The sequence below is a fragment of the Dermochelys coriacea genome, chromosome 7 (genome assembly GCF_009764565.3).
Source record: "Dermochelys coriacea isolate rDerCor1 chromosome 7, rDerCor1.pri.v4, whole genome shotgun sequence".
NCBI classification, from domain to species: Eukaryota; Metazoa; Chordata; order Testudines; family Dermochelyidae; genus Dermochelys; species Dermochelys coriacea.
In genome coordinates, this window is record NC_050074.1 from 173,524 (window position 1) to 198,745 (window position 25,222).

General features: G+C 46.7%; 1 protein-coding gene across 8 annotated transcripts in view; it reads left to right on the forward strand.

Annotated features, from left to right (window-relative positions):
- Window positions 1-25,222, forward strand: part of PLXNB1 (plexin B1) — a 200,622-nt gene that overhangs the window by 88,460 nt on the left and 86,940 nt on the right. For 6 of the 8 annotated variants that reach the window (XR_006282546.1, XM_043518219.1, XM_038408344.2 and 3 more), the window contains 2 exons: window positions 2,771-2,899; window positions 24,871-24,971. Coding sequence is in view for 7 of the 8 variants with exons in the window: in XM_043518219.1 (XP_043374154.1) it covers window positions 2,771-2,899; window positions 24,871-24,971 (230 nt within the window). In the remaining variant the exon portion in view is untranslated. Of the gene's footprint in view, window positions 1-2,770; window positions 2,900-3,315; window positions 3,390-24,870; window positions 24,972-25,222 lie in introns of those variants that run through there. The other 2 variants (XM_043518224.1, XM_043518221.1) reach the window with 2 other exon arrangements.

Sequence of the window (25,222 nt, forward strand, 5' to 3'; positions counted from 1 at the left end):
TCTCTGCAGTCTTTTCCAAGCCCCAGTGAAGTAGATCAACATTAATGTCCCCAATTTGCAGAGGAAGAAATTGAGGAACAGAGGTGACATGTCACTTCTATGGAGTCAGTGGAAAATCTGGGAACCAAAGCCAGAGCCCAACTCCTAGATATGTACCACAAGTGCATCCTTCCTAGGCCTGAATCTGAAAATAGTCTTTTAAAAAAAAACCCTTCATTTTCCCCAAACCACAAAATAACCAACCACAGATATCAAAATAATAATACCTCAGTCTACCCACAAAAACCAGTGATCTTTCTTAGGTATATGGCACCCATTACCATAATATCTGAGCACCTGAGATCTTTAATGTGTTTATCCTCACAATACTCCAGTGAGATAGTATAATGCTATTATCCCATTCTACAGATGGGAAACTGAGGCACAGAGTGACTAAGACCCACAAATGACCTACTTCCTAACAATGGAAAGAGCCTGAATATCTTTGGGAATCTGGGCCCAAGTGACTTACACATGGTCATATAGGAGTTTGTGCAAGAGCAGGGAATTGACTCTGGGCCTCCTAAGTTCCAGGCTAGCATACTAACTACTCAGCCATCCTTCATCCCTTTTTGTGTCTTGTATTATAATTTTCCTCGGATACCTAGGTGAGGCCTTGTAGCAGCGTCAGGTTGCTGACAGGTTAGTGCAATCTGAGATCAGCCATGAGAATAAATTCCAAATGGAGGCCCCTCATGGAGAATACTCTGCTGGCAGTTCCCTCTCTCTTATACCAACACGACAACCATTCAGGTGCCTTTACTGGCCACAGTCTACATGCTTATATAGTCGTTTTTGACCATATTGTTAGAGCCTCAGAAGCATTGAATTGTTCCTCACAAATCCCCTGAAATAAAGAATATTCCTTGTTACATGTGGAGAGCTGAGGCACAGAGTGATTTGCCTGAGGTCACACACAGCCTATGACCAGAGCTCTGAACAGAACCCAGGTGTCCTGAGTTCCAGTCCAGAGTCTTAACCACATGGTCATCCTTCCTCAGTGCAATATAACATAAGACATTTAGGTCTCAAACTTAACTCCTATAAATTTCCCCTGGAAACCAGTAGGCAGCCAGTACAGGCCCTAGAACAAAGGCTCGACATGCTGCTAGCAGGAGGCACACTGTGTATCAATGAGGTTATCACATTTTCCACACTTTTCAGTTTCTGGGTTGATTTGAGATATACTTCCAGACAGAGCATGTTGCAGTGTCTACTGTCAAGCTCACGAAAGCTTATGCTCAAATAAATTTGTCTCTAAGGTGCCACAAGTACTACTTTTCCTTTTGTCAAGACATAGAGATTCATAGCTGAAAGAGAGAGTTCCAATCTCATAGCCCCACGTACAGGGGTGAAAGTAACTTAAGTCTTACTGATACAGCTCCGGGCCCCTGGAAGGGGTGGGGCCTCAAGCAGAAGGGGTGGGCCTGCAGGGGTCAGCCTACCCCAGCCAGCACTTCAGTGCTGCCCGGCCTGCGCTGCCAGGGACTCGGGTGGCAATTTAAAGGGCCCGGGACTCCGGCCGCTGCTGCAGTAGTGGCAGCGGTGGCCAGGAGCCCTGAGCCCCTTTTAAATCACCAGGCCCCGGGGCAGCTGCCCCTTATGTTTTCCTCCCTCCGCCGCCCGGGGGCAAAAGGGGCAGAGACGTTAAAGCATTGCTGCAGCTGCGCTTTAACATTGGCTATGTACAGGCCTGTACTGGCAGCCACTTCTTACCGGTACGCCATACTGGCCCATACCAGCCCACTTTCACCTCTACCCACATAACGAAGAGTAATTTTCACCACTGCTGTTTATATGATAGCTCCAAAGCAGCGTAGGTTCAACGGAACCCCCTGAATGCAAACTTATGTGACATATGATGGTAAAACTGCCTTAGCTAACAGGAAAGATCGATCTTTTCCTCACTACATCTTCCCGCTGTTTTCCTCAACATTTCCCTGCCTTGTCTCCCCCTTCCTAGTACCAGAAGGACCAAGATCCAAAACTCTCACCACCAACCCCCCCACTCCAGACCTCAGTGTTCCCAATAGGTAGCAGTAGCAGTGGTGGATGTGATCACAGCATGTTCTCTCATGATGGTCACTCAGTGGCTTGATTACTAGTTCTTTCCACAGCAAGTTTACGGGTTCCCAGATACCCATGACTGACCACCTCCGCTCTTCTCTCAGGGCTTTCATGGGACTGGTATGGCCAGGTTGGGGCATCCTACACCCTGTGAACACAAACTATCCTGAAAAATCTTGTGGTTTAAGCACCACATGAGTCAATAGCTTTGTCCAGGAGGTGGCAATTATTGCCCTGCTAATTTCATTCATTCACTTTTCTCCCATCCACCAGACCACTTGTTCACTTATTAACTCATCCACTCATTTTTGCACTCCTCTCTGCCTGTTCAGATGTCTGCCCATCAGCCCTCAAACCCGTTGGCAAAAGCTCACTTTCCCCTTGGTCTGCTCGGATATCTACCTGCTCATCCATTCGTATATCTCCTTTCCCCGTTATTGTTATACACTTACATTTCTGTGGCACCTAGGGGCACCAATCAGGCTGATTGAGCCCATTGGGCACTGTACAGATATTCAGTAAAGAGACCATCTCTGCTCCAGAGTGATTACACAGTCTAGTTTATGACTAGATGTAACAAGGCAATAAGACGACAAACAGCAGCTGGCCACCTACTTCCCTCTTCATTTTGCCTGCCTGCTGACTACAACTCTGTCTCTTACAGGTGTACTTAGGAGCAATGGGAGAAGCTAATACATATGCTTCTCTAGTCATCCACTTGAACAGCATGGTGAGTGGAGACCTGCTATTTGACCAGTCGCAGCAGAACCTGTACGTCATGACCCAGTCAATGGTGAGATCAATTAAATCCCTACTGCAAAGGAATGAAAGCATTTAGGGCCCACAGTACTTCCTGAGGGAAAGTGGTGTCTGTAGTCAGCCTCATGCTGTGGTCACAGGGGCCTGGCCTCATGCCATGGCTGTAAAATATGACGGGAATCCTGCCATCCCAGGGATTGGTGTCTCAGCCCTTGTGCATCCCTGTGTACCAGTTATGTCAGCAATGATGGATGAGCGTAAAAGTGAGTTGTTACACTACAGAGACCAACAGTTAGATAGTAACAGATATGTTAGCAGTGTGGAGAAAAAGGCCTAGGGTCTGTAACAGGGCAAGCTCCTTTCCTGCCTTGGGGTCACTCCCAAACAGTCTTGGATGCCTCTTAATTGTCAACATTTCTGTGAGTTTTTATTTATGTAACTACCACCAAGCCATCGTTGCAATCCCTATGCAGCACATCTACCTACAGTGTCCTTCAATCTTCAGCTCTCTCTCTCCAGGGAGAGTAAGAGACCTCACCAGCTGGTGACCTAGCTTCCCCTAGGTTCTGCTAGCCCCTCTTTCCACTTCCTTCCTGCGCTTTTTAACTACCATTTCAGCTGATGGGATAATTAGCCCCTTAACTCATCAACCCACAAGATGATTAGGTCATTAAATCTTCCACCCCTCATACAGGGCTTCTCTGGGGGAACCAGTTAGTGCTAAGTAACCGGAATACTGGCTCAGCTGTTGGCTCTCAGCACTTTGTCACAGGGTTCATGAAGCACTGGAGCCTTCTAATGATTGTGTGTTTTAGACCAGGGCTCTCAACCTTTCCAGACTTCTGTACCCCTTTCAGGAGTTGGATTTATCTTACGAACCCCACATTTCACCTTACTTAAAAACTACTTGCTTACAAAATCATACATAAAAATACAAGTGTCACAGCACACTATTACTGAAAAATTGCTTACTTTCTCATTTTTATCATATAATTGTAAAATAAATCAATTGGAATATAAATATTGTACTTGCATTTCAGTGTGTATATAGAGCAGCATAAACAAGTCGTATGAAATTTTAGTTTGTACTGACTTCGCTAGTGCTTTTTATTTAGCCTGTTGTAAAACTAGACAAATATCTGGATTAGTTGATGTACTCTCTGGAAGACCTTTGTGTACCTTCAGGGATACACGTACCCCTGGTCGAGAGCCACTGTTTTACACTCCACTTAGCAGGAGCAGACAAATCTCTTGTTTCAAAACTGACAGAACTTGTTAGATGAGCTTTAAACAAATTGGAAAAGAGAGAGAAAGAGAGCTTTATTTAACTCAAAATGTGGCGTATGCCTTCAGTTTTCAATAGTGAAATAGAAGATGGGGCTCTTGTGCAATAGAAGATGAATAATTAGGAGACCTAATGAACAAAACTGTGTGTGGCCATATATAAGGAGTTTGGGGAATAAACAAGAAGAGTTGGGATCAATGGCTGGAACCTGAAAATAATTCTCGCAACAGGAACAGTTGCAATCTGTGCAGGAAAGGGGGACTGGGGAAGCAAAGCTGTGTGGCAAACCTATCTTCAGAAATGAGAGGCACAGTCTAATCAGATGAGGGATAAAGATACAAGGAATGACAACTAAATGAGAAACCACAGTGAACATCAGCTGCAGCCTTGCCCCTTTCCCTCCCTCATGCAATTTCTAGGCTAGAGCAACATTTGAGGAGCTTGGAACTGCAGGATCATGATACCTGTTAGATAAAAATCCATCTGAGCATGGCTTATGTTCGGAAGAGTCCAGTTTCATGAGCTAGAAAGAAAAAAATCCAACTAAAGGAGAAGTTACCCTGGCGTGATTGCTTACCAGTAGGAAAGAATTGACTGAAAATGTGAGTATGCTGGGAAAGGTTGATGCTAGTAAGTACAGCAATATAAGACAACTGGACTTGAGGAAAGCAAATTTTGAGGAATTAAGACACTTATAGAACTTGGGAGGTGGTATTAAAAACCATGAGTGGAGGAAGGTTGAAGAATCCTAAAATACACCCAAAGGAAAGCACAAGAAGCAATGATTCCTGTGATAAAGAAGAATACAAATAATATGTGGCTAACATGCCTTCATAAAGAATTGGGTCAGAAATATGAGTAAAAATGGGAACCGAACAGAATATACAGTTCTAAAATTGTGCAGGAAAAGATCCGGGCACCCAAATCAGAATACTTTTAATGCTGCCAAGGTGGTGAGAGGCATGCTAGTGTACTTGGGGAGAGCAGGCTCAAAAGAGTCCCCTGAGGTTTCTTGCACAGATGGTGGAGGGATGTGATCACTCCCAGTTATTTACATTGGGTGTCTTCAGCCCAGACCCCAGCTCCTTACAACCTGCAAGGGGCCCTTGCCCTCTGCAGGCCTTCTTACATCTCTGGCTTCCCCTGGGAGTTCGCTGCACCCTTTGTAGGGTTGGGGTAAAAGATGCCCAGCTGGAAGTTCCCTCTGTGGCTCCAGGAGTCCTACCAGCAGCTTCCTGCTTAGGGCACTACCACTCCTCTCCCTCCAGTTGCCTACAGATTCCTCTGTTTTAAAGACAGGTTTCAGAGTAGCAGCCGTGTTAGTCTGTATTCGCAAAAAGAAAAGGAGTACTTGTGGCACCTTAGAGACTAACAAATTTATTTGAGCATAAGCTTTTGTGAGCTACAGCTCACTTCATCGGATGCACTCGGTGGAAAATCTCCCCACTATATTTTCCACCGAATGCATCCGATGAAGTGAGCTGTAGCTCACGAAAGCTTATGCTCAAATAGATTTGTTAGTCTCTAAGGTGCCACAAGTACTCCTTTTCTTCTCTCTGTTTTAAAGGTCTCCTCCTTGCCATATGTGACTGACAGGTCTGGAGGGGTGGAGCTAGCCCTGCCCCCAGGGCCTCTGTCACTTTCTTTGCCAGTGTGGGGTCTATACACCCCATCACAAGGCCCATTAATAAATGAAGTATATTAAATTAGCAATTATTGCAAAATGGCTGAGAAACTGAATGAGTTTTTAAAATCTCTTTAACCAGAAAATGGTTTGGGCAATTAGGAAGTAATTGTCAATAGGGCTGCAGACAAAAAGTAGACAAGAGACTGAAACTAGTCGTCATGGCGATACGATACTACAGAGGTGTTCAGTCAGACAAGGCCCAGCCCTGCTATCTGGAGCCCCCAACATGATATAGTTCAGTTCTTCTTCAAGTGATTGCTCATGTGCATTCCACAATAGGTGTGCGTGCTTGCCACGTGCACCGGTGCCAGAAGTTTTTCTCTTAGCAGTACCCATAGGGGAGCGCCCCTGGTGTGGTGGTGCTATAGCGCGGTATACGGGGTGTTGCATGCTCCCCCCCCACCCTCAGTTCCTTCTTGCCACCAGTGAAGGTGCTTTGAAACTGCTCTGCTCCAGCTCTGCTGTAGCTTTCCCTCTTTGGGCTTCGTTTAGTTTATAGTTAGTACCTGTAGTTATCAAAAGAAGAAAAGTAGAGTTAGAATAGATAAGTGTGCCCGGGTCAGGGCAGGCCCCGCACCCCAGGCTTTAAATCATGCAACACTTGCAAACGGTCTATGCTCGTGAGTGATCTGCCCACTGACTGTTTACGCTGTCCAGGGAAACCCACCTCAGTGACCGTTGCAAAATATGCAGATCTTTTAAGCCTTGGACCAAGAAGGAGTGGGACATACGGCACCGAGCCATTTGATGGAGTCAGCCTGTTACCACTGCACTGCTCTGAGTCGGCACTGAGCACCGCAGCATTGTTGCGCGGTGACACAACGATGCCTTCCACCAGTCGGCACCGCTCCCCTTCCACGGGACAATCTAAAAAGATGAAGAGGTCTTCTCTGTCAAGGCACTGGGGCAAGGCTGGGGGCGAGACTAGACCCGGGTTGGGCAGCTCTCGTTCCCCATCGAGCTCCCGGCCTCTGACTCAAGTCAAGCAGAGTAGCCCGGCCCGCTCTGAGCTGACCTCCCCGGACGCCAGTGGCCACATTTGGGGTGTCCTCCACGCCGGAGACCTGTTAGGCAGCTCAAGATGTTATGTCTCTACCGGTTCTGGTTGTACCAGTGCCAGCGGCTCTCCAGTCCAGAGGGAAGCCGGCACTTGGACCTCCACAGTTGCCACCCGGATGGTATCGCTCACAGTCGAGGGAAAGTACCACACGCTCTCCACACAGTGACCGTCCTGCACGCAGCCCGCACCTGTCCTGTCGGCCCCCACCAGGTTGTCTGACTGGGTACTGAGCAGCAGGGGTTCCAGGCACAGATCCGTCTGGAGGGAGTGCAGACCCCATGATCAGAGCGTGCCCCACTGGGACAGATGGCACCGGAGGTCACTAGCTCGAGAAGCTACGATAGCCCCTTGCGGTATGGACATCAACGCCGGTCACGCTCTTCATTCTGGTCAAGATCCCTGCCATGGCACCGCTCCCGCAGCCCTAGGGGTAGATCGCCAGCACGAGGCCATCGTGGATCCGCCCATTGGAGCCATTCGCGGAGCAGCTGTTACAGACAGTACTCCCGCTCCTCCACACCGGGATCGTCTTCTCAAGCTCGGCACCACTCACGGTGCTGTCACTCTTCCCTATCCCGGGATAGCGATAGATTGTATGCCAGCTTGGCCTCCCTTTGAAGTGGACAGTTGGTGAGCCAGGCGAGTCAGGCGGCGAAGTCTACTCCGACGGTGCCACCGCAGGTGCAGTGACACCGGGCTCCCTGGCCAGCGCCCTGATACCAATGGGTCCTGAGGGCCCTGATGCAGCTCCTGGTGGTGGCTTGCTTAGTGGCCGGAGCCTCAAAAATACTATCAGCCTCTCTCTCTCTCTCTCAGCCACCCAGGAAGGGGTCAGAGGAGCGCTCCTCTCCCGTTCCGTGCTCAGAAGGTGACCGAGTGGTGGCATCTGCAGCACCGGTGGGGACGCAGAGTAACACATCCTCATCCTCCCCCGATGAGGCAATCATGGCTGCTCCTCCTCCTGTTCCTCAGGGCGACATGAAAGCCCACCAAGAACTTTTGAAAAGGGTGGCATCAAGCCTCAACCTACAAGCTGAGGAGATGGAGGAACCCTTCGACTCCCTCTTTGATGTCCTCTCAGCTACAGGGCCAGCCAGGATGGCTCTCCCACTCCAAGAGGTGTGCCAAAGTTCTCGAATGCCCCATGGCAGACCCTGGCTTCCTTGCCCGCCATCTCTAAGAGGACAGAACAGAAGTATTTCGTGCCCGCCAAAGGGCACAAGTATCTATGTACCCACCCCGCCCCTGACTCTCTAGTGGTCGAGGCGGTAAGCCATAAGGAGCGCCAGGGCCAACCTGCTCCTACCCCTAAGAATAAGGACTCAAGGAGACTTACTCTGTAGAAAGATTTATTTGTCCTCGAGCTTCCAACTGAGGGTGGCAAACCACCAAGCCTTGCTTGGCAGATATGACTTTAATTTGTGGGGTTCTATGCCAAAATTTGCAGACTCTCTCCAGGAGCTTTATAAGAAGGAGTTTAAGGCTCTGGTTGAGGAGGGCACAGCTGCAGCCAGGGCTGCCCTTCAGGCAGCCTCGGACGCTGCAGATACGGCTGCACGATCTATGGCCTCCATGGTGTCCACGAGAAGAGCGTTGTGACTCCTGTTGTCGGGGTTGTCCAGTGAGGCACAGAACTTCTTGCAGGACCTTCCATTTGACAGCAAGGCCCTGTTTGCGGAACAAACAGACGTGAAGTTACACGGTCTTAAGGACTCCTGCACGACATTAAAGACTCTGTGTCTCTATGTCCCGGCCCCGGCCAGGACCAAATTCAAGTCACAGCAAGCCCCTAGTCAGGCCACCCACTCCAAATACAAACCCCCCTTATAAAAAAAAATCAAGGGACTATAAAAAGCGCCCACAGCGACAGTCTCGGCCCGCGCCCCAGCCTGGGTCCTCCAAGGGCAAGCAGGCGGGTAAACACCAGTTTTGATGGGACACCCGGGGATGACTTACCAGTTTGTACCAGGGATCCACCCAACCTTTCCTTCTCCAACCGCCTATGTACTTTCTTCCTGGAGTGGTTGCTGCTGACCTTGGACCGTTGGGTCCTCAGCACCATCTCTCGGGGCTATACCCTCCAGTTTCTCTCTGCCCCTCCCTCCCCCCCCGTCCCTCTTCAGGGACCCCTCTCACAAGAGCTTACTCGAGCAAGAGGTGAGGTGGCTCCTTCACTTAAGAGCGGTGGAGGTGGTGCTGGCGGAGTTCAGATACAAGGCCAAAGAGATTTGGCTATTTCCTTATCCCGAAGGCCAAAGGGGGACTCAGGCCCATCCTGGATCTGTGAGGGCTGAACCACTACATGGTGAAACTCAAGTTCCGCATGGTGTCTCTGGCATCCATAATCCCCTCCCTGGATCCTGGGGACGGGTACACCACCCTCGATCTACAGAACGCGTACTTCCACATTCACATATTAGAGGGACACAGGCGTTTCCTCTGTTTCACGGTAGGGCAGGAACACTACCAGTTCACTGTCCTCCCGTTTGACTTATCAGCAGCACCCAGAGTCTTCACAAAGTGTATGTCTGTGGTAGCGGCCTACCTCAGGCATCGGGGGAGGGGAGGGTCCAGATTTTTTCCTACCTCGACGACTGGCTGGTCAAAGGCAGCTCCAGATCACAGGTACAAGATCACTCCTCCTGTCTACATGCTTCACACTGGGGTTGTTGGTAAACAGCACCAAATCCACATTGGTACTCGTGCAACACATAGAGTTAATTGATATGATTCTGGATGTGACATGGGCCAGAGCCTCTCCCCCACCGGACAGATTTGATACCTTGAGGGAACTCATCAGGGTGGTCATGAGGTTTCCTGTGATGACCACGAGGGTGTGCCTCCAGTTCCTGAGACCTATTTCGGTGTGCACATACATGGTTCATCACACCAGACTCAGGATGTGGCCTCTTCAGCTCTGGTTGGCCTCGACATTCTCCCAGTCCAGAGACAGGTTGGAAAAGATCCTCGCTATGCCCGAACTTGTGTTAGCTTCCCTCCGCAGGTGGTCCACCTTGGGCAACGTGCTCCGAGGGGTCCTGTTCAGGGCCGGCCACCGACTGTGAGTTGGTGCGCGATGCATTGGACTTGGGGTGGGGAACCCATGTGGGAAACCTCCAGACCCAAGGCCCTTGGTCCGTGCAGGAACCAGCCCTGCACATAAGTCAAGGAGCTCAGGGTGGTCCGTCTAGCCTGTGTGGCCTTTTGCTCATGCCTAGCAGACAGGGTGGTTACAGTTCTCATGGAAACGTGGCCTCTGTGTTCTACATCAACAGGCAAGGCGGGGCCCACTCCTCAGCCCTCTGCCAGGAAGCCCTCAGGCTGTGGGACTTCTGTACAGCCCATGATATCAACCTGGAAGCCCATCACTTACCGGGCGTCCGAAACTCTCAGGCAGATTGGCTGAGTCGGGACTTCTCTCAGCACAAATGGTCGCTGCACCCAGAGGTGGTGCACAGGATTTTCTGAATGTAGGGCTCTTCGTGACCAGACAGAATCGCTGGTGTCCCCGTTTCTGCTCCAGGAGAGAGCTGGGCAGGGGCATGATCTCCAATGCCTTCCTTCTGTCTTGATCGGGTCAGCTTTTGTATGCCTTTCCCCCAGTTTCCCTGATCGGCGAGGTCTTGGAAAAGATCAAGATGGACAGGGCTCGCATCCTTCTGATCACCCTGGCGTGGCCCAGACATCACTGGTACAGGGCTCTCACAAGCTTGACAGTTGACCCGCCATGGCTGTTGCCAACCCGCCCGGAACTTCTCTCCCAGGACCAAGGTCGTCTCCTCCACCCCAACCTAGCAACCCTCCACCTCACAGCATGGTTGCTCAATAGTTAGGCCAGGAGGAGAGGACCTGCTCGGAGGGGTCCAGCGAATCCTCCTGAAGAGCAGGAGGCCCTCCATGTATCAGGCCTACTTGGCAAAATGGTCTTGGTTTTCCCGGTGGGTCGTCAATTAGAGTGTCTCACCAGTGGCTGCCCCAATCCATCTTATACTGGATTACCTCCTTCATCTCAGAGCCCAGGGTCTAGTGCCCTCATGCCATGACCAGTCGATTCCTTAAGGGCTTGGATCACCTATTTCCTTGTGTTAGACCCCCGGTCCCTCAGTGGGACCTGAACTTGGTGCTGGCTAGGCTAACAGGACCTCCATTTGAGCTGCTTGCTACATGCTCCTGGTCCCACCTCTCATGGAAAGTAGCTTTTCTTGTGGCGGTCAAGTAGCCATTCTTGTGGCGACCCTGCTAGAAGGGTCTCGAAGCTTCAGGCCCTGACCTCTGAACTCCTGTACATAGTATTCCATAAGGATAAAGTCCAGCTCCGACCACACCCTTCGTTTCTCCCTAAGGTGGTCTCCACCTCTCATATGGGCCAGGCCATTTCCTACCTGTGCTCTGTCCCAAGCCCAACACGTCCAGTGAGGAGCGCTGCCTCCACATGCTGATGTAAGATGGGCTCTGGCCTTTTACCTGGAACGTACGAAACCATTCAGGAAGTCTTCGCAGCTGTTCATTGCCACGGCTGAGCGCATGAAAGGGCGGCCGATATCCACTCAGCAGCTCTCCAACTGGATCATTTCATGTATCCATACTTGTTACAACTTGGTGGGAGTTCTCCCGCCACTGATTGTGAGGGCGCACTCGACTAGGGCGCAGGCCTCGTCAGCTACCTTTCTGGCTCGCGTCCCTATTCAGGGCATTTGTAGGGCTGCCACGTGTTCATCGGTCCACATATTCACCTCACACTATGCAATAGTCTCCGAAACTAGGGAGGACGCCAGGTTCGGCAAGGCAGTGCTTCATCCCAAGTGTCTGTGAACTCCTGTCCACCTCCAACAGGTATACCTTGGAATCACATATTGTGGAATGCACATGAGCAATCACTCGAAGAAGAAAAGGCAGTTACCTTTTCTGTAACTGGTGTTCTTCGAGATGTGTTGCTCATGTCCATTCCACATCCTGGCCTCCTTCCCCTCTGTCAGTTGTCTGGCAAGAAGGAAGTGAGGGTGGGGGGAGCGCGCAGCGCCCCTTATACCGCACTATAGTTGCACCACTCCAGGAGTCACTAGGGGTGCTCCCCTACAGGTACAGCTAGAGGAAAAACTTCCAGCACTGGTGCATGTGGTGAGCACGCATACCTATTGTGGAATGGACATGAGCAACACATCTTGAAGAACACCAGTTACAGAAAAAGTTACTGTCTTTTTTTTCATTGCCCATTGTGTAGGATCTGTCAGCCAGTTTTCAGTCCATTTGATGTCGTATCCAAGACACTTGTGAGATGCTGTCGTATCCAAGACACTTGTCAGCTGCCTGGCTAACTTGTGTCTATATCCTATCTTCTGCACGTCTTCCTTCTGCTCATTTTGTAATTCAGTCATAAAGAAAAACAGTGACTCTGAAAAGGAGCTAGGGGCTGTGGTGGACTAGTTGAACATGAACTCCCAGGGCAATGCTTTAGCTACCAGGGTTACTATGATCCTTCAGTGTATAAACAGGGAAATATTAGGTAGGAGCAGAGGGACGGTATTGCCTCTGTATATGAACAGGATTGGAGAGTCTACTACTGGATACTGTGTTCTGACATCTGTGCTTTAAAAAAGATGTTGAAAAATTGTAGAGGGTTCAGAGAAGACCACAAAAGCATCAAAACAGAAAACGTGCCTTACAATGAGACTTGGGAGCTTGATCCATTGAGTTTATCCAGAACAAGGTTAAAAGGTAATTTGATCAGTCTCTACATAACAAGATGATTTCTGATAGCAGAGGGTTTTGTAGTCTGGGGTAGTCAATAAGCGGACCACGGGCCAAATCTGGATCACCGTATGCTTTTTGGATGGACCCCCAAATCTTTTTATTTACATATTAATTATTATCATTATTATTATTGTTGGGTTTAGTAAGTAGTATTTTCTCTGGAATCTGGACCTTGACCAAGAAATTTGGACCTTAGTTAATTATTTTTTGTCATCTCTGCTGTAGTCTATCAGACAAAAGCAGATGAAGATCCAATGGTGGAAGCTGAAACTAGACAAATTCAGACTAGAAATACCACACCCATTTTTAAGTGATGGTAATTAACCATTGAACAACTTACCTAGTGATGTGGTTGATTCTCCATCACTTTACGTTTTTAAATCAAGACTTGATTTCTTTCTACAAAATATGCTGTAGCTTAAACAGAAGTTATGAGCTTGGTTCAGTAATCATGGGTGAAATTCTCCAGCCTATGTAATGCTGGTGGTCAGACTTAATGATCATAATCATCCTTTCTGGCTATAAAATGTAGGAGTCGCTAAAACATAAAAATAAAAAGCGATCATGTTTGTCTGGAAAATTTCTTACAACTCCCAATTTAGTGTAATTTTCAGTGGTTCGTCATCTTCTAGATACAGATGCAGATTTTTTTCCCCCTCTCTCTACATATATGTATATATTCACTGACAAAAATCTATGTTAAGAATTAAGGTTGCCCGGATGCTAGATGTTTTTACCTCACATTGCAAGCAAGCTTGTACAAGTCCTTGAAGACAACACAGACACCATGTTTTACATCAGCAGGCAGAAAGAGGTCTGCTCTTCGCCCCTCTGTAAAGAGGCCATTTGCTTGTGGAAGTTTTGCATGAAGCACTTGATCCACCTTGAAGCTTCTCACCTTCCAGGAGTCCAGAATGAACTGGCAGTTCAGCTCAGCAGATCTTTCGCCTCTCACCAAGAGTGGTTTCTTTGCCCCGACATAGCAAGGATCAGATTCCAGTGGTGGGGGAATACCCTCATAGACATGTTTACGACCAGGCAGAACAGGAAATGTCAACAGTTTTGCTCTCTGTGTGGCCACAACCCAGGCTCACTCTCTGATGCCTTCCTACTCCCTTGGGCAAAGCACCCGTTCCATGCCTTTTCCCCCATTCCTCTTGTGCACAAAGTCTTACTGAAGGTCAATCGGGACAGGGTGAGGGTTATTCTTATAGGCCCAGCCTGGCTACACCAGCACTGCTTTGATATGTTATTGGACTTGTCAGTATCGACCCTAATGCTGCTCCCTCCCCTCACCTCCTGGAACTGATCTCGCAAGATCACGGCTGAATGCTCTATCCAAACCTCAACACCCTCCATCTGACCATGTGGAAGTTCCATGGTTAAACGCCTGTTTGGAGCAAGTCTGCCATGTTACCTCACTGAGTGGAAGCATTTCTCTGTTTGGACATCCAACTGGGGCCTCTCGACCATTAGGTCAGACTCTGCTGGAGTATTTTCTTGAGCTGAAGCACTAAGGCCTAGCTATTTCATCTGTTAAAGTACACCTAGCAGCCATCTCAGCTTTCCACCCTCTGGTAGTGGGTCGGTTTTTTCACACAAAATGTCCATTCACTTCCTCGAGGGCTTAGAAAAGCTATACCCACAGATCCAGGAACCCTGTGGGACTTAAACCTGGTCCTGTCAAGACTCCCGGGCCCTCCCTTTGAGTTGCTCACATCGTACCTTCTGTTGTAGCTTTCCTGGAAGGTCATTTTTCTGGTAACAATTACCTCAGCAAGGATGGTCTCAGAGATTAGGGCCCTTACTTCAGAACCCCCGTACATGGTATTTTTTAAGGATAAAGGTACAACTTTGCTCCCACCCTGTGTTCCTCCCAAAGGTGGTTTTACAGTTTCTTAGTAATCAGACCATTTTCCTGATGGTTTTCTTTCCGAAACGTCACAAGAAGAGGGAGGAGGAGCGTCTGCACGTGCTGGATGTTAGGCCTGGCCTAACTTTCTATATAGAAAAGACCAAGCGATTCCATCAATCCATACAGCTCTTTGTGGCAGTAGCAGATAGGATGAAAGGCCTACCTGTTTCGGCTCAGAGAATTTCATCCTGGATCACTTCCTGCATTCACACATGCTATGAGCAGGTGGGCATCCCAACACCTGCCATCTTGACTGCCCATTTTATGAGAGCACAAGCTTCCTCAGTGGCATTCCTTGCTCAGATCCCAGTCCAGATCATTTGCAGAGTGGCAACCTGGTTGTTGGTGCATACTTTTTCTTCCCACTATGCCATCACCAAGCAAGCTATTGATGATGCCAGGTTTGGTTGGGCAGTGTTGCAATCTTCATGTCCATGAACTGCAAGCCCACCTCCTAGGGTATTGCTTGTGAGTCACCTAACATGGAATGGACCTATGCAAGCATTCAAAGAAGAAAAGATGGTTATTAACCTTTCTGTAACTATTGTTCTTTAAGATGTGTTGCACATGTCCATTCCGTGACCCACTGTCCTACCACTCTGACAAAGTTAGACAGCAAGAAGGAAATGAGAGGATGTGGGGTTGGCCTGTCCCCTTGTACTGCTCCATGAGCGCATGGCACCAGAGGGTGCTAGAGCCGACCTGATGTGTATTACTGAGGGGAAAATTTCTGGCAACTAAGAGCAGGGTGTGCACACACCTAACATGGAATGCACATGTGCAACACATCTTGAAGAGCAACAGTTATAGAAAGCTTAGCAACCGTCTTAAATTCCTCCTCAGTCACCTCTTTCTCTAGCTGAGATGTGGCGACCAGAACTCCATGTAGTATTCAAGGTGTGGGTGTACCATGGATAGACAGTCGCATTATGATATTTTCTGCCTTATTATCTATCCCTTTCCTAATGGTCACTAACATTGTTAGATTTTTTTACTACTGCACATTGAACAGGTGTTTTCAGAAACTATCCACTATAACGCCAAGATCTCTTTCTTGAGTGGTAACAACTAATTTAGACTCCATAATTTTGTATGTAGCGTTGGGATTATGTTTTCCAATGTGCATGACTTTGCATTTCTCAACACTGAATTTCATTTGCCATTTTATTGCCCATACACCCAGTTTTGTAAGATTCCTCTAACTTTTCACAGTCTGCTTTGAACTTAACTATCTTAAGTGATTTTGTATCATCTGCAAACTGCCATCTCACAGTTTACCCCTTTTTCCAGATAATTTCTGAATATGTTGAACAGCACTGGTCCCAGTAAGGCTCCTTGGGGGAACCCACTATTTACCTCTCTCCACTGTGAAAACTGACCATTAATTCCTACCCTTTGTTTCCTATCTTTCAACCGGTTACTGATCTGTTAGAGCAGAGGCGGGCAAACTTTTTGGTCTGAGGGCTGCATCGGGTTTCTGAAATTGTATGGAGGGCCAATTAGGGGAGGCTGTGCCTCCTCAAACAGCCAGGCGTGGCATGGCCCCTGCCCCCTATCCGACCCCCCCCCGTTCCCCTGCTCTTGCCCCCTGATGGCCCACCCGGGACCCATGCCCCATCCAACCACCTCTTCTCTCTGACCACCCCTGGACCCGCCACCCCTAACTGTCCCGCACCGCCCCATCCAACCCCTCTCCTTCCTGACTGGGGGCCCCCCCAGGATCCCTGCCCCATACAACCACCCCTTCTCCCTGTCCCCTGACTCCCCCCGGAACTCCCATCCCTGACTGCTCCCTGCTGCCCCATCTAACTCCTCCTCTCATTCCTGACTGCCCCCCCCGGGACCCCTACCCCATCCACCCCTCCTGCTCCCTGTCCCCTGACTGCCCCTGGAATCTGTGTCCCTGACTGCCCCCTGCTGCCCCAACCATCCCCTCCTTTCCTTCCTGACTGCCCCCCCAGGACCCCTGCCCCAATTCAACCCCCTGTTCCCCGCCCTCTGACCACCCCTGAACTCCCCTGCCCTTTATCCAACCCTGCCTGCCCCCTTACCACGCTGCCTGGAGCACCAGTGACTGGATCATGCACCACGCAGCACAGAGCACTGGGTCAGGCTGGGCTCTGCAGCTGCGCTGCCCAATGAGCTCACAGTCCCGCCGCTCAGAGCATTGAGCCAACGGCGCAGTGAGCAGAGGCTGTGGGCAAGGGACCGGGGGCGAGCCTCCCAGGCCAGGAGCTATGTGGCCATGCGGGAGATTCCTGTGGTCCATAGTTCGCCCACCTCTGTGTTAGAGGACTTCCCTCTTATCCCATGACTGATTACTTTGATTAAGATCCTTTGGTGAGGAACCTTGTTAAAGGCTTTCTGAAAGTCCAAGTACATTATATTCACTGGATCATCCTTGTCCAATATGTGTTGACCTCACCTCAAAGAATTCTAATAGATTGAGGCATGATTTCCCTTTACAGAAGCCATGTTGGCTCTGCCCCAACTTATGTTCATTTGTGTGTCTGATAATTCTGTTCTTTACTATAGTTTCAACCAATTTCCCTGGTACTGAAGTTAGGCTTACTGCCTTATAATTGCCAAGAGGGCCTCTGGAGCCTTTTTAAAAAATTGGCTTTACATTAGCTATCCTCCAGTCATCTGGTACAGAGGCTAATTTAAGCGGTAAGTTACATATCACATTTAGTAGTTCTGAAGGAACTCAAATGTGAAACTGCAGAACATTTGGGTGAATACCCTCTGGTCCTGGTGATTTATTGCTATTTAATTTATCAATTTGTTCCAAAATCTCCTCTATTGACACCTCAATCTGAGACAGTTCCTCAGATTTGTCACTTAAAAAGAATAGCTCAGATGTGGAAATCTCCCTTTCGTCATCTGCAGTAAAGATTGATGCAAAGAATTCATTTAGTGTCTCCTCTTCAAGTGACCATCCCCTGTTGCCCATTCCCAGCTTCTGGTAAACAGAGGCTAGGGACACTTCAGAGTATGGTTTTGCATCCCTGCCCATCCTGGCTAACAGCCATTGATGGACCATCTCCTTAGCAGTCTTGTCTTCCTTGACTGCCTTGAGTGTTAAAGTACACACCAACACAACCTTAACTCTGCCCTACCCCCCTGCCATTCCCGAGCTCCAGGGAATTAACTGCATTCTGCATTCACTGTGTTAAGAATAGCTATACTGAAAGTTTTCAGAGTAGCAGCCGTGTTGGTCTGTATTCGCAAAAAGAAAAGGAGTACTTGTGGCACCTTAGAGACTAACAAATTTATTAGAGCATAAGCTTTCGTGAGCTACAGCTCACTTCATCGGATGCATTTGGTGGAAAAAACAGAGGAGAGATTTATATACACACACACACAGAGAACATGAAACAATGGGTTTATCATACACACTGTAAGGAGAGTGATCACTTAAGATAAGCCATCACCCACAGCAGGGGGGGGAAAGGAGGAAAACCTTCCATGGTGACAAGCAGGTAGGCTAATTCCAGCAGTTAACAAGAATATCTGATATTCTTGTTAACTGCTGGAATTAGCCTACCTGCTTGTCACCATGGAAGGTTTTCCTCCTTTCCCCCCCCTGCTGTGGGTGATGGCTTATCTTAAGTGATCACTCTCCTTACAGTGTGTATGATAAACCCATTGTTTCATGTTCTCTGTGTGTGTGTGTATATAAATCTCTCCTCTGTTTTTTCCACCAAATGCATCCGATGAAGTGAGCTGTAGCTCACGAAAGCTTATGCTCTAATAAATTTGTTAGTCTCTAAGGTGCCACAAGTACTCCTTTTCTTTATACTGAAAGTGGAGGCATTAGCTGGAGCAGCTTGATAGAGATGTGATTGTGATCTGAAGAGGTCTGGAGATTACTTTGAGGAGCATCACAGAGCTGTGAATGTGATTTGAGGACATCTAAATCTTTGCTCCACCGTATGTGATCGAAGGAATGCATCAGTTAAGCATTGAGTTGTGTAGGTTGTGTCAGGAGGTGGGATACAGGGCTCTGCTTGCCATGGGGATTGTCAGCAGTGAGGTGGGATATGAAACTCTGTCAGTGTGGTTAATGATAGGTAAATTAAAGTGTAATGTTAGGTGAAATCGTATGAGTAAGAATGAAAGGGGTGAGGGAGTTGTAAAATGTAACCTGTGTGTGGTTGCCCAGTACTTGAGTGTAGAATAGTGTAGGTAGCTCCTGTTCAGAACAGCTGACCTAAAAACAAATTTTGCCTTAGAAAAGAGAAGGCATATTACTCTACTCTGCTACGGTTGTCACGTGTCTAATTCTCTGAGTGATATGCACTTTCTGCAAAAGCAGAGTTCAAGTATGTGAGCTGTGAAAGTATTGGGTCATTACTCAAAGAGGGCATATTTAATGTTGTATTGGCATGTACCTTAACTCTGAATTTCCTCTTTCAAAAGTTTGACTTTTGCTGAACTTGATATTCTTGAGGGCATGAGATAACACGAGGCAACCTTAATTCTGCTTAATGTCTTCCATCACTGAATTTCCTAATTTTTTTTTTTTAAACAGAAAGAGGAATGTTTGTAGGAGTTAGCCATTTAGGCAGTTGCAGTTGTCACAGATCCTAGCGAGCACTCCTTCCTGGCCATCCACTAGGACTGCTCTGGGGAGAATCCAAGCCTCTGAGCTATTGATCCCCTGGCATGCGTTACACTTCTAAAACCTCAGCAGGCTGGAGCACTGCTTCCTCCCTTAGCTTTTTTGGCACATTTCCTGGGCACTGACTCTTGGACTGCTACCACATCTTGAAAATGGGGCTTGTCACAGGGCGCATCACTCACTGCTGGGTTGTTGCCTCCTCCTGATATTCTGGGGATAAGCTTGAGGCCGACGTTGCTCTCAACCCCGGTTGCAGTTGGCACACTGTCAATTCGTCTCTGCTATCCGCCTGCAATCCCTCTTGCAGCCTCAGGAACTGCAATATCCTCTTCATGGCTTGGCCCTCTGGTCATGCCACTATCTGAGTTCCCCCCCTTCTGGGGGGGGTTAGCTCCTCAATAGTACGAGGCAGTCTTCCTGCTCACTGTCTTGGTGCCACTTGCCCAGTGGCTGGTAGGGAACCTAGGCCTGCCCTCTTCTCTGGGTTCAGCCCAGGGACCCTCAGTTTAGCAGTCTGGGCCCTCTCTCTCTAGCCTCACTGTTCTATCCCTGGGCTGCTTCCTACTACTGGTTCCCCTTTTCTTCCTAGGCCTACCAGTTCCCAAAGCCTCCTCCCTCTTCCCAGGGAGTGACTGCAGGCTGCAGTCTCCACTCATTCCTCCCTTTCTCCTGGGACTGTCTGCCTTATCCCAGCAGCCCTTTCTGCTTTCAGCTGCCTGTGTATTCTAGCCCAGCTGAGCCTCCTTAATTAGCTACCTAATTTGTTAATTGGCCCATCTGGCTTGCATTAAACCCTGCAGGATGAATGTGCGGTAGACATGCCATCACAGGGCTTCAAACCCACCTGCCCTAGGATCCAGGATCAGCGCTGACTTCAGTTATGCAAACATCCCCCTCTCTCAAAACTTTGCCCCAAAGAAGTGAAGTTTGTGATGTACGGTTTAATTCTCAGGGGCATGCAGTAGTTCTGAAGCAGACAAGATGCATGCACTTTGTATAGTCTAATGCCTTTATGCTTTTTTATACTTAATCATGTAAAGCACAGGAGAGTCCAGTTCATACAAAACACGAAAGACTAAACGCATGTCCCTGCCTCCTCAGCATTGTAGGTCATTCTTTTGGCTGGGGTATGAATCCCTTGGGTTGTCCAGACTTCTTGTGATTATCTGGCCTCAGAAAACAGGGCAGAGAACCCCTGCCTCATGAGGCTGCTAAATGCTGAGTGACCTCTTCCTTGGAGCCCCTTATCCAGCTTCTGTGACCTTGCTCTCTCTTGACCCATGCTGCTGCTTCTTGTCTGACTCCCCCTGTTCTTGTGTGTTTCTTTATTTAAACCTCTCCTGGTCACCTGGTCTTTTTACTCTACTCCTGGTAAATTGCCACGGCTCCTACCTTCCTCCCCTCCCTTCAGAGGAGTCAGCTAAACTGGTTTTCTAAGGATACAGCTCACCCTCTGTTCCCAGATGTTTTCACCTAGTTGTTAGGTCCTTAAGCACCTTTTTTAGTATCTGTCTGGTGTGTAACCACTACAGGTCCTGTCAGCTATGGTGGATCCACATACATATAAACATTCATGAGAAAGCAGGTTTTCACAGTACAACTTCACAGTATCAGTCAGAATTCATAGTTTATACAGCCATAACCCCAGTTCATCACAGTTCTCATCTAGATTTGCAGTAGATAAACTACTGTGTCTAGTTAGTAACAAAACAACCTAGCTTTTATATAGTGCTTTTGGTCAGTACATCTCAAAGAACTTTACATCATCATTATCCCCATTTTACAGATGGGAAACTGAGGCTCAGGTCCATAGATCATTCACAGATTTGTAGATTCCAAGACCAGAAGAGACCATTGTGGTCATCTAGTCTGACTTCTGTATAACACAAGCCATAGATTCCCCCAAAATATTTCCTAAAGCATAGTTTAGAGAAACATCCACTGTTGATTTTAAAATTGTCAGTGATGGAGAATCTACTGTGATCCTTGGTAATTTGTGCCAATGGTTAGTTACTCTCATTATTACAAATTTACACCTTATTTCCAGTCTGAATTTGTCTATCTTCAACTTCCAGCCATTGGATTGCGTTATACCTTTCTGTGCTAGATTGAAGAGCCGATTGTTAAATATTTGTTCCCCAAGTAAGTCCTTATAGACTGTGATCAAGTTACCCTTTACCTCTCTTTGATAAGCTAAATAACTAGAGCTCCTTGAGTCTATCACTATAAGGAATGTTTTCTAATCCTTTAACCATTCTCATGGCTCTTCTCTGAACCCTCTCCAGTTTATCAACATCCTTCTTGAATTGTGGCAGCAGAACTGAACACAGTATTCCAGTCACACAAGTGCCAAACACCGAAGTCAAATAACTTCTTTACACATACTTGAGATTTCCCCCATTTGTGTATCCCAGAATGGCAATTAGCTCTTTTGGCCACAGTGTCACATGAGCTCATGTTCAACTGATTATCCACCAATTCTCAAATCTTTTTCAGAGTCACTGCTTCCCAGTATAGAGTCTCCCATCCAGTAAGGCCTATGTTCTTTGTTCCTAGATATATACATTTACGTTTAGCCATATTAAAATGCACATTGTTTACTTGTGCTCAGTTTACCAAGCGATGCAGAGTACTCTGAATCAGTGACCTGTCCATTATTTACCTCTCTCCCAGTTTCTGTGTCCTCTGCAAACTTTAAATAGCATAGGTCCAAGAACTGATCCCAATGGGACTCCACTAGAAACACACCTATTCAATAATGATTTCCAATTACATTTTGAGACCTGTCAGCCAGTTTTTAATCCATCTAATGTATGCCATATTAATTTCATATCATTCAAGTTTTAAAATGTCATGCCTACTAAGTCAAATGACTTACAGAAGTCTCCGTATATTACATCTGCACTATTACCTTTATCTGTCAAACTTGTAATCTCATCAAAAAAAGATATCAAGTTAAACAGGATCTGTTTTCCTTAAACTCATGTTGGTTGGCATTAAATATATTAATCTCCTTTAATTCTTAATTAACTGAGTCCCATATCAGCCGCTCTGCAATCTTGCCAAGGTTGATGTCTGACTAACAGGCCTACAATTACCTGGGTCATCCTATTTATCCCTATTAAAGTAGCTTTCTTCTAATCTTCTGGAACTTCTCCAGTATTCCAAGACTTATTGAAATTTACATTAACGGCCCAGCAAGCTCCTAAATCAGCTCTCTTGAAACTCTTTGATGCAGATTATCTGGACAAACTGATTTGATCTGACTTTAGTAGTTGCTGTTTAACATTCTTCTGAGATGCTAGTAGAATAGAAGGTGTGTTATCATATGATATGTCTACATCATCTGTTTTCTTCCCAAATACAGAACAGAAATATTTATTGAAGACATCTGTCTTTTCTGGTTTCAGAGTAGCAGCCGTGTTAGTCTGTATTCACAAAAAAGAAAAGGAGTACTTGTGGCACCTTAGAGACTAACAAATTTATTTGAGCATAAGCTTTTGTGAGTTACAGCTCACTTCATCGGACGCATTGCATTGCATCTGATGAAGTGAGCTGTAGCTCACGAAAGCTTATGCTCAAATTTGTTACTCTAAGGTGCCACAAGTACTCCTTTTCTTATCTGCCTTTTCTGCATTGTTTATGATGATTTTGACATTTCCAACTATTAATGGACCAATACCATTGTTATACTTTTTGTTCCTAACATACTTAAAAAGCTCCTCCTTATTGTCCTTAATTCTACTAGCTATAGATTTCTCCTTGTCCCTCTGCTTCTCTTAGCAGTTTTCTACAGTTCTTAGCTTCTGATTTGTATTCATTACTATCAACGTCCCCTTTCTTCCATTTGATATATAGATCTTTTTAATTTTTTATAGCTGCCTTCACTTCTCCCATAAACCAGGTCAGATTTTTAACCCTTCTTCCTCAGTTGTGGGATTGTGGCTTTTTGGGCATCTATGAAAGTGTTCTTAAACAATTTTGGATGATCATTTATATTTTTCTGATTAAATTCTCCCTCCCAGCTGATTTGTCTGATAATTTTTTTTTCAGCTTTGTGATATTGGCATTTTTAAAGCACCAAGTATGTATTTATATCACTGGTCTGGACTTTATTCCGGGTCCACATTAGAAATATGATCAAATCATGATCACGTGTACCTAAATTACCATTAATTTTAGTACTGTGTTTAGACCACCTTTATCTGTTAAGGTCTAATGTAGAATTCCTCCATGTTGGCTACAACACTTGTTGATTAAGGAAAATGTCAGAGAGATGAAGACACTTGCCTAAGGTCACTCAGCAGGCCGCTGCCAGAGCCAGGAATAGTTGCAGTGTGGGGGTCTCTCGACACCATTACTGTGTGATTCCTAAGTGCACCTCTCTCTCTCCTGTACATTTTGTGATAGTGGAATGGGGATAATGGTCATGCTTTTAAGTGTGTAGTTGTTAACAGAGCTAGTGAGAGAAATCTCAGACATCTATATGTCCCAAAATCTTGAGAGCTTTATTACATTGGCTTAGTAAATTTACATGCATGAGAGAAGACGGGAGTGTTTTTCTTCTCCAACCTCTCCCCTACCATTTCGTGCAACATGTAGCCCTTCCACCAATGCTTCCAGCTCAGACCTTTTCCAGATGTTTGCTCTTCCAGGAATTTGAAGTGTTATTAGCTGAGAACGGTTTAGGATCTGAGTTGTCTGCTTATCCCCATGAGTTATCTAGGTGCCATGAAACTTCCTAAACTACAAATACTCCTGGCTTTTCTATCTTTGCATGTTCAGTGTAATCTGATTTGCTTGTGAACATTAGGCATGAGGGTAAATTAGGAGCCAAGCTCTTCGGCTAATACTATTCTGAATTTTTCTCCCCCAAAAGGCTAGTGGGTGCCATGCACTCTTTGGGGGAACCCTCAAGTGAGTTCAATCCTTTTATCAGGATCAGAGCCATGGTTTGATCCCCAGGTCTGGGCAAAAATATGTCAACATTAAGAAAATACTTTTTTGTGGGGATGGTATTTTGGGAACCCCTTGGTCAAAATGACCACAAATTTGGAACACCCTGGTCAGTGCTTGATGAGCCATATCAAATTTCAAGGCAATCTGAGTAACCATGTAGATTTTAGAGCATTTAGAAGAACTGAGGTTTAAGCAAACAGCTGGCTTATACCTTAACTATACTAGACCAGGCAGTCCACTATAATATTTATTAGGGAACTGAACTGAAGCACATACTGCAGGAGGTCATCAAGGATCCATTGCATAACTCTGTACAGCAACAACTTCTGTGAGAAAAGAGGGATAAAATCTATTGTACATCAGTCTTTCTGTGACATTAAAATCTGACCTTTTCACAATACCAGAGTTTTCCGCTTGTGAAAAAGATTGTACTACTAGTAGTTTATATAATAGCAGCACCTGTGTCTTAGCTCTGCCTTGACATTTTTGTAGCAGCCAACACCATCCAATGGGACAAATTTCTCTTCCATTGATATGGGAACGGCCACTTTTGAACATTTGGCTCCTATTTCTTTAGTTTCAGATGATGCTGGTAGCTAAAAGGATGTTGAATGAGCATCAGTGTAGTGTGGATCATTAGGAAGAGCAGAAGTTGTAGGGCTTGTGGGTGGAGCTGTGGGGTTTTGAGCTGGAATTTCACTAGATTAATTTCTTTCTCTGGCAGGTGGTAAAGGTTCCCATATTAGAATGTTCACAGTACTTGGATTGTGAATCGTGTTTGACACTGAAAGATCCATACTGTGGCTGGTGTGTTCTCCAGGGACGGTAAGATCTCTGATCACTTCCTCAACAAGGCTCTTCAGAGAAATGATTAATTGGGATTAGCTAGTTAATTTTCTTTTGTTTAGTTCTATCCGTTTTACTGGAAAACTCCAATAAGGTACAGTATGCGATGATAACTCTTCTATTCGTACGTTTATATGATCTTGTGCAACATGCATTTAGACTTTTATAAAGCCCTACTTGGAATACTTTTAGCTGCTGCATGTGGTACATACGTCTCCTCTGCATTCATT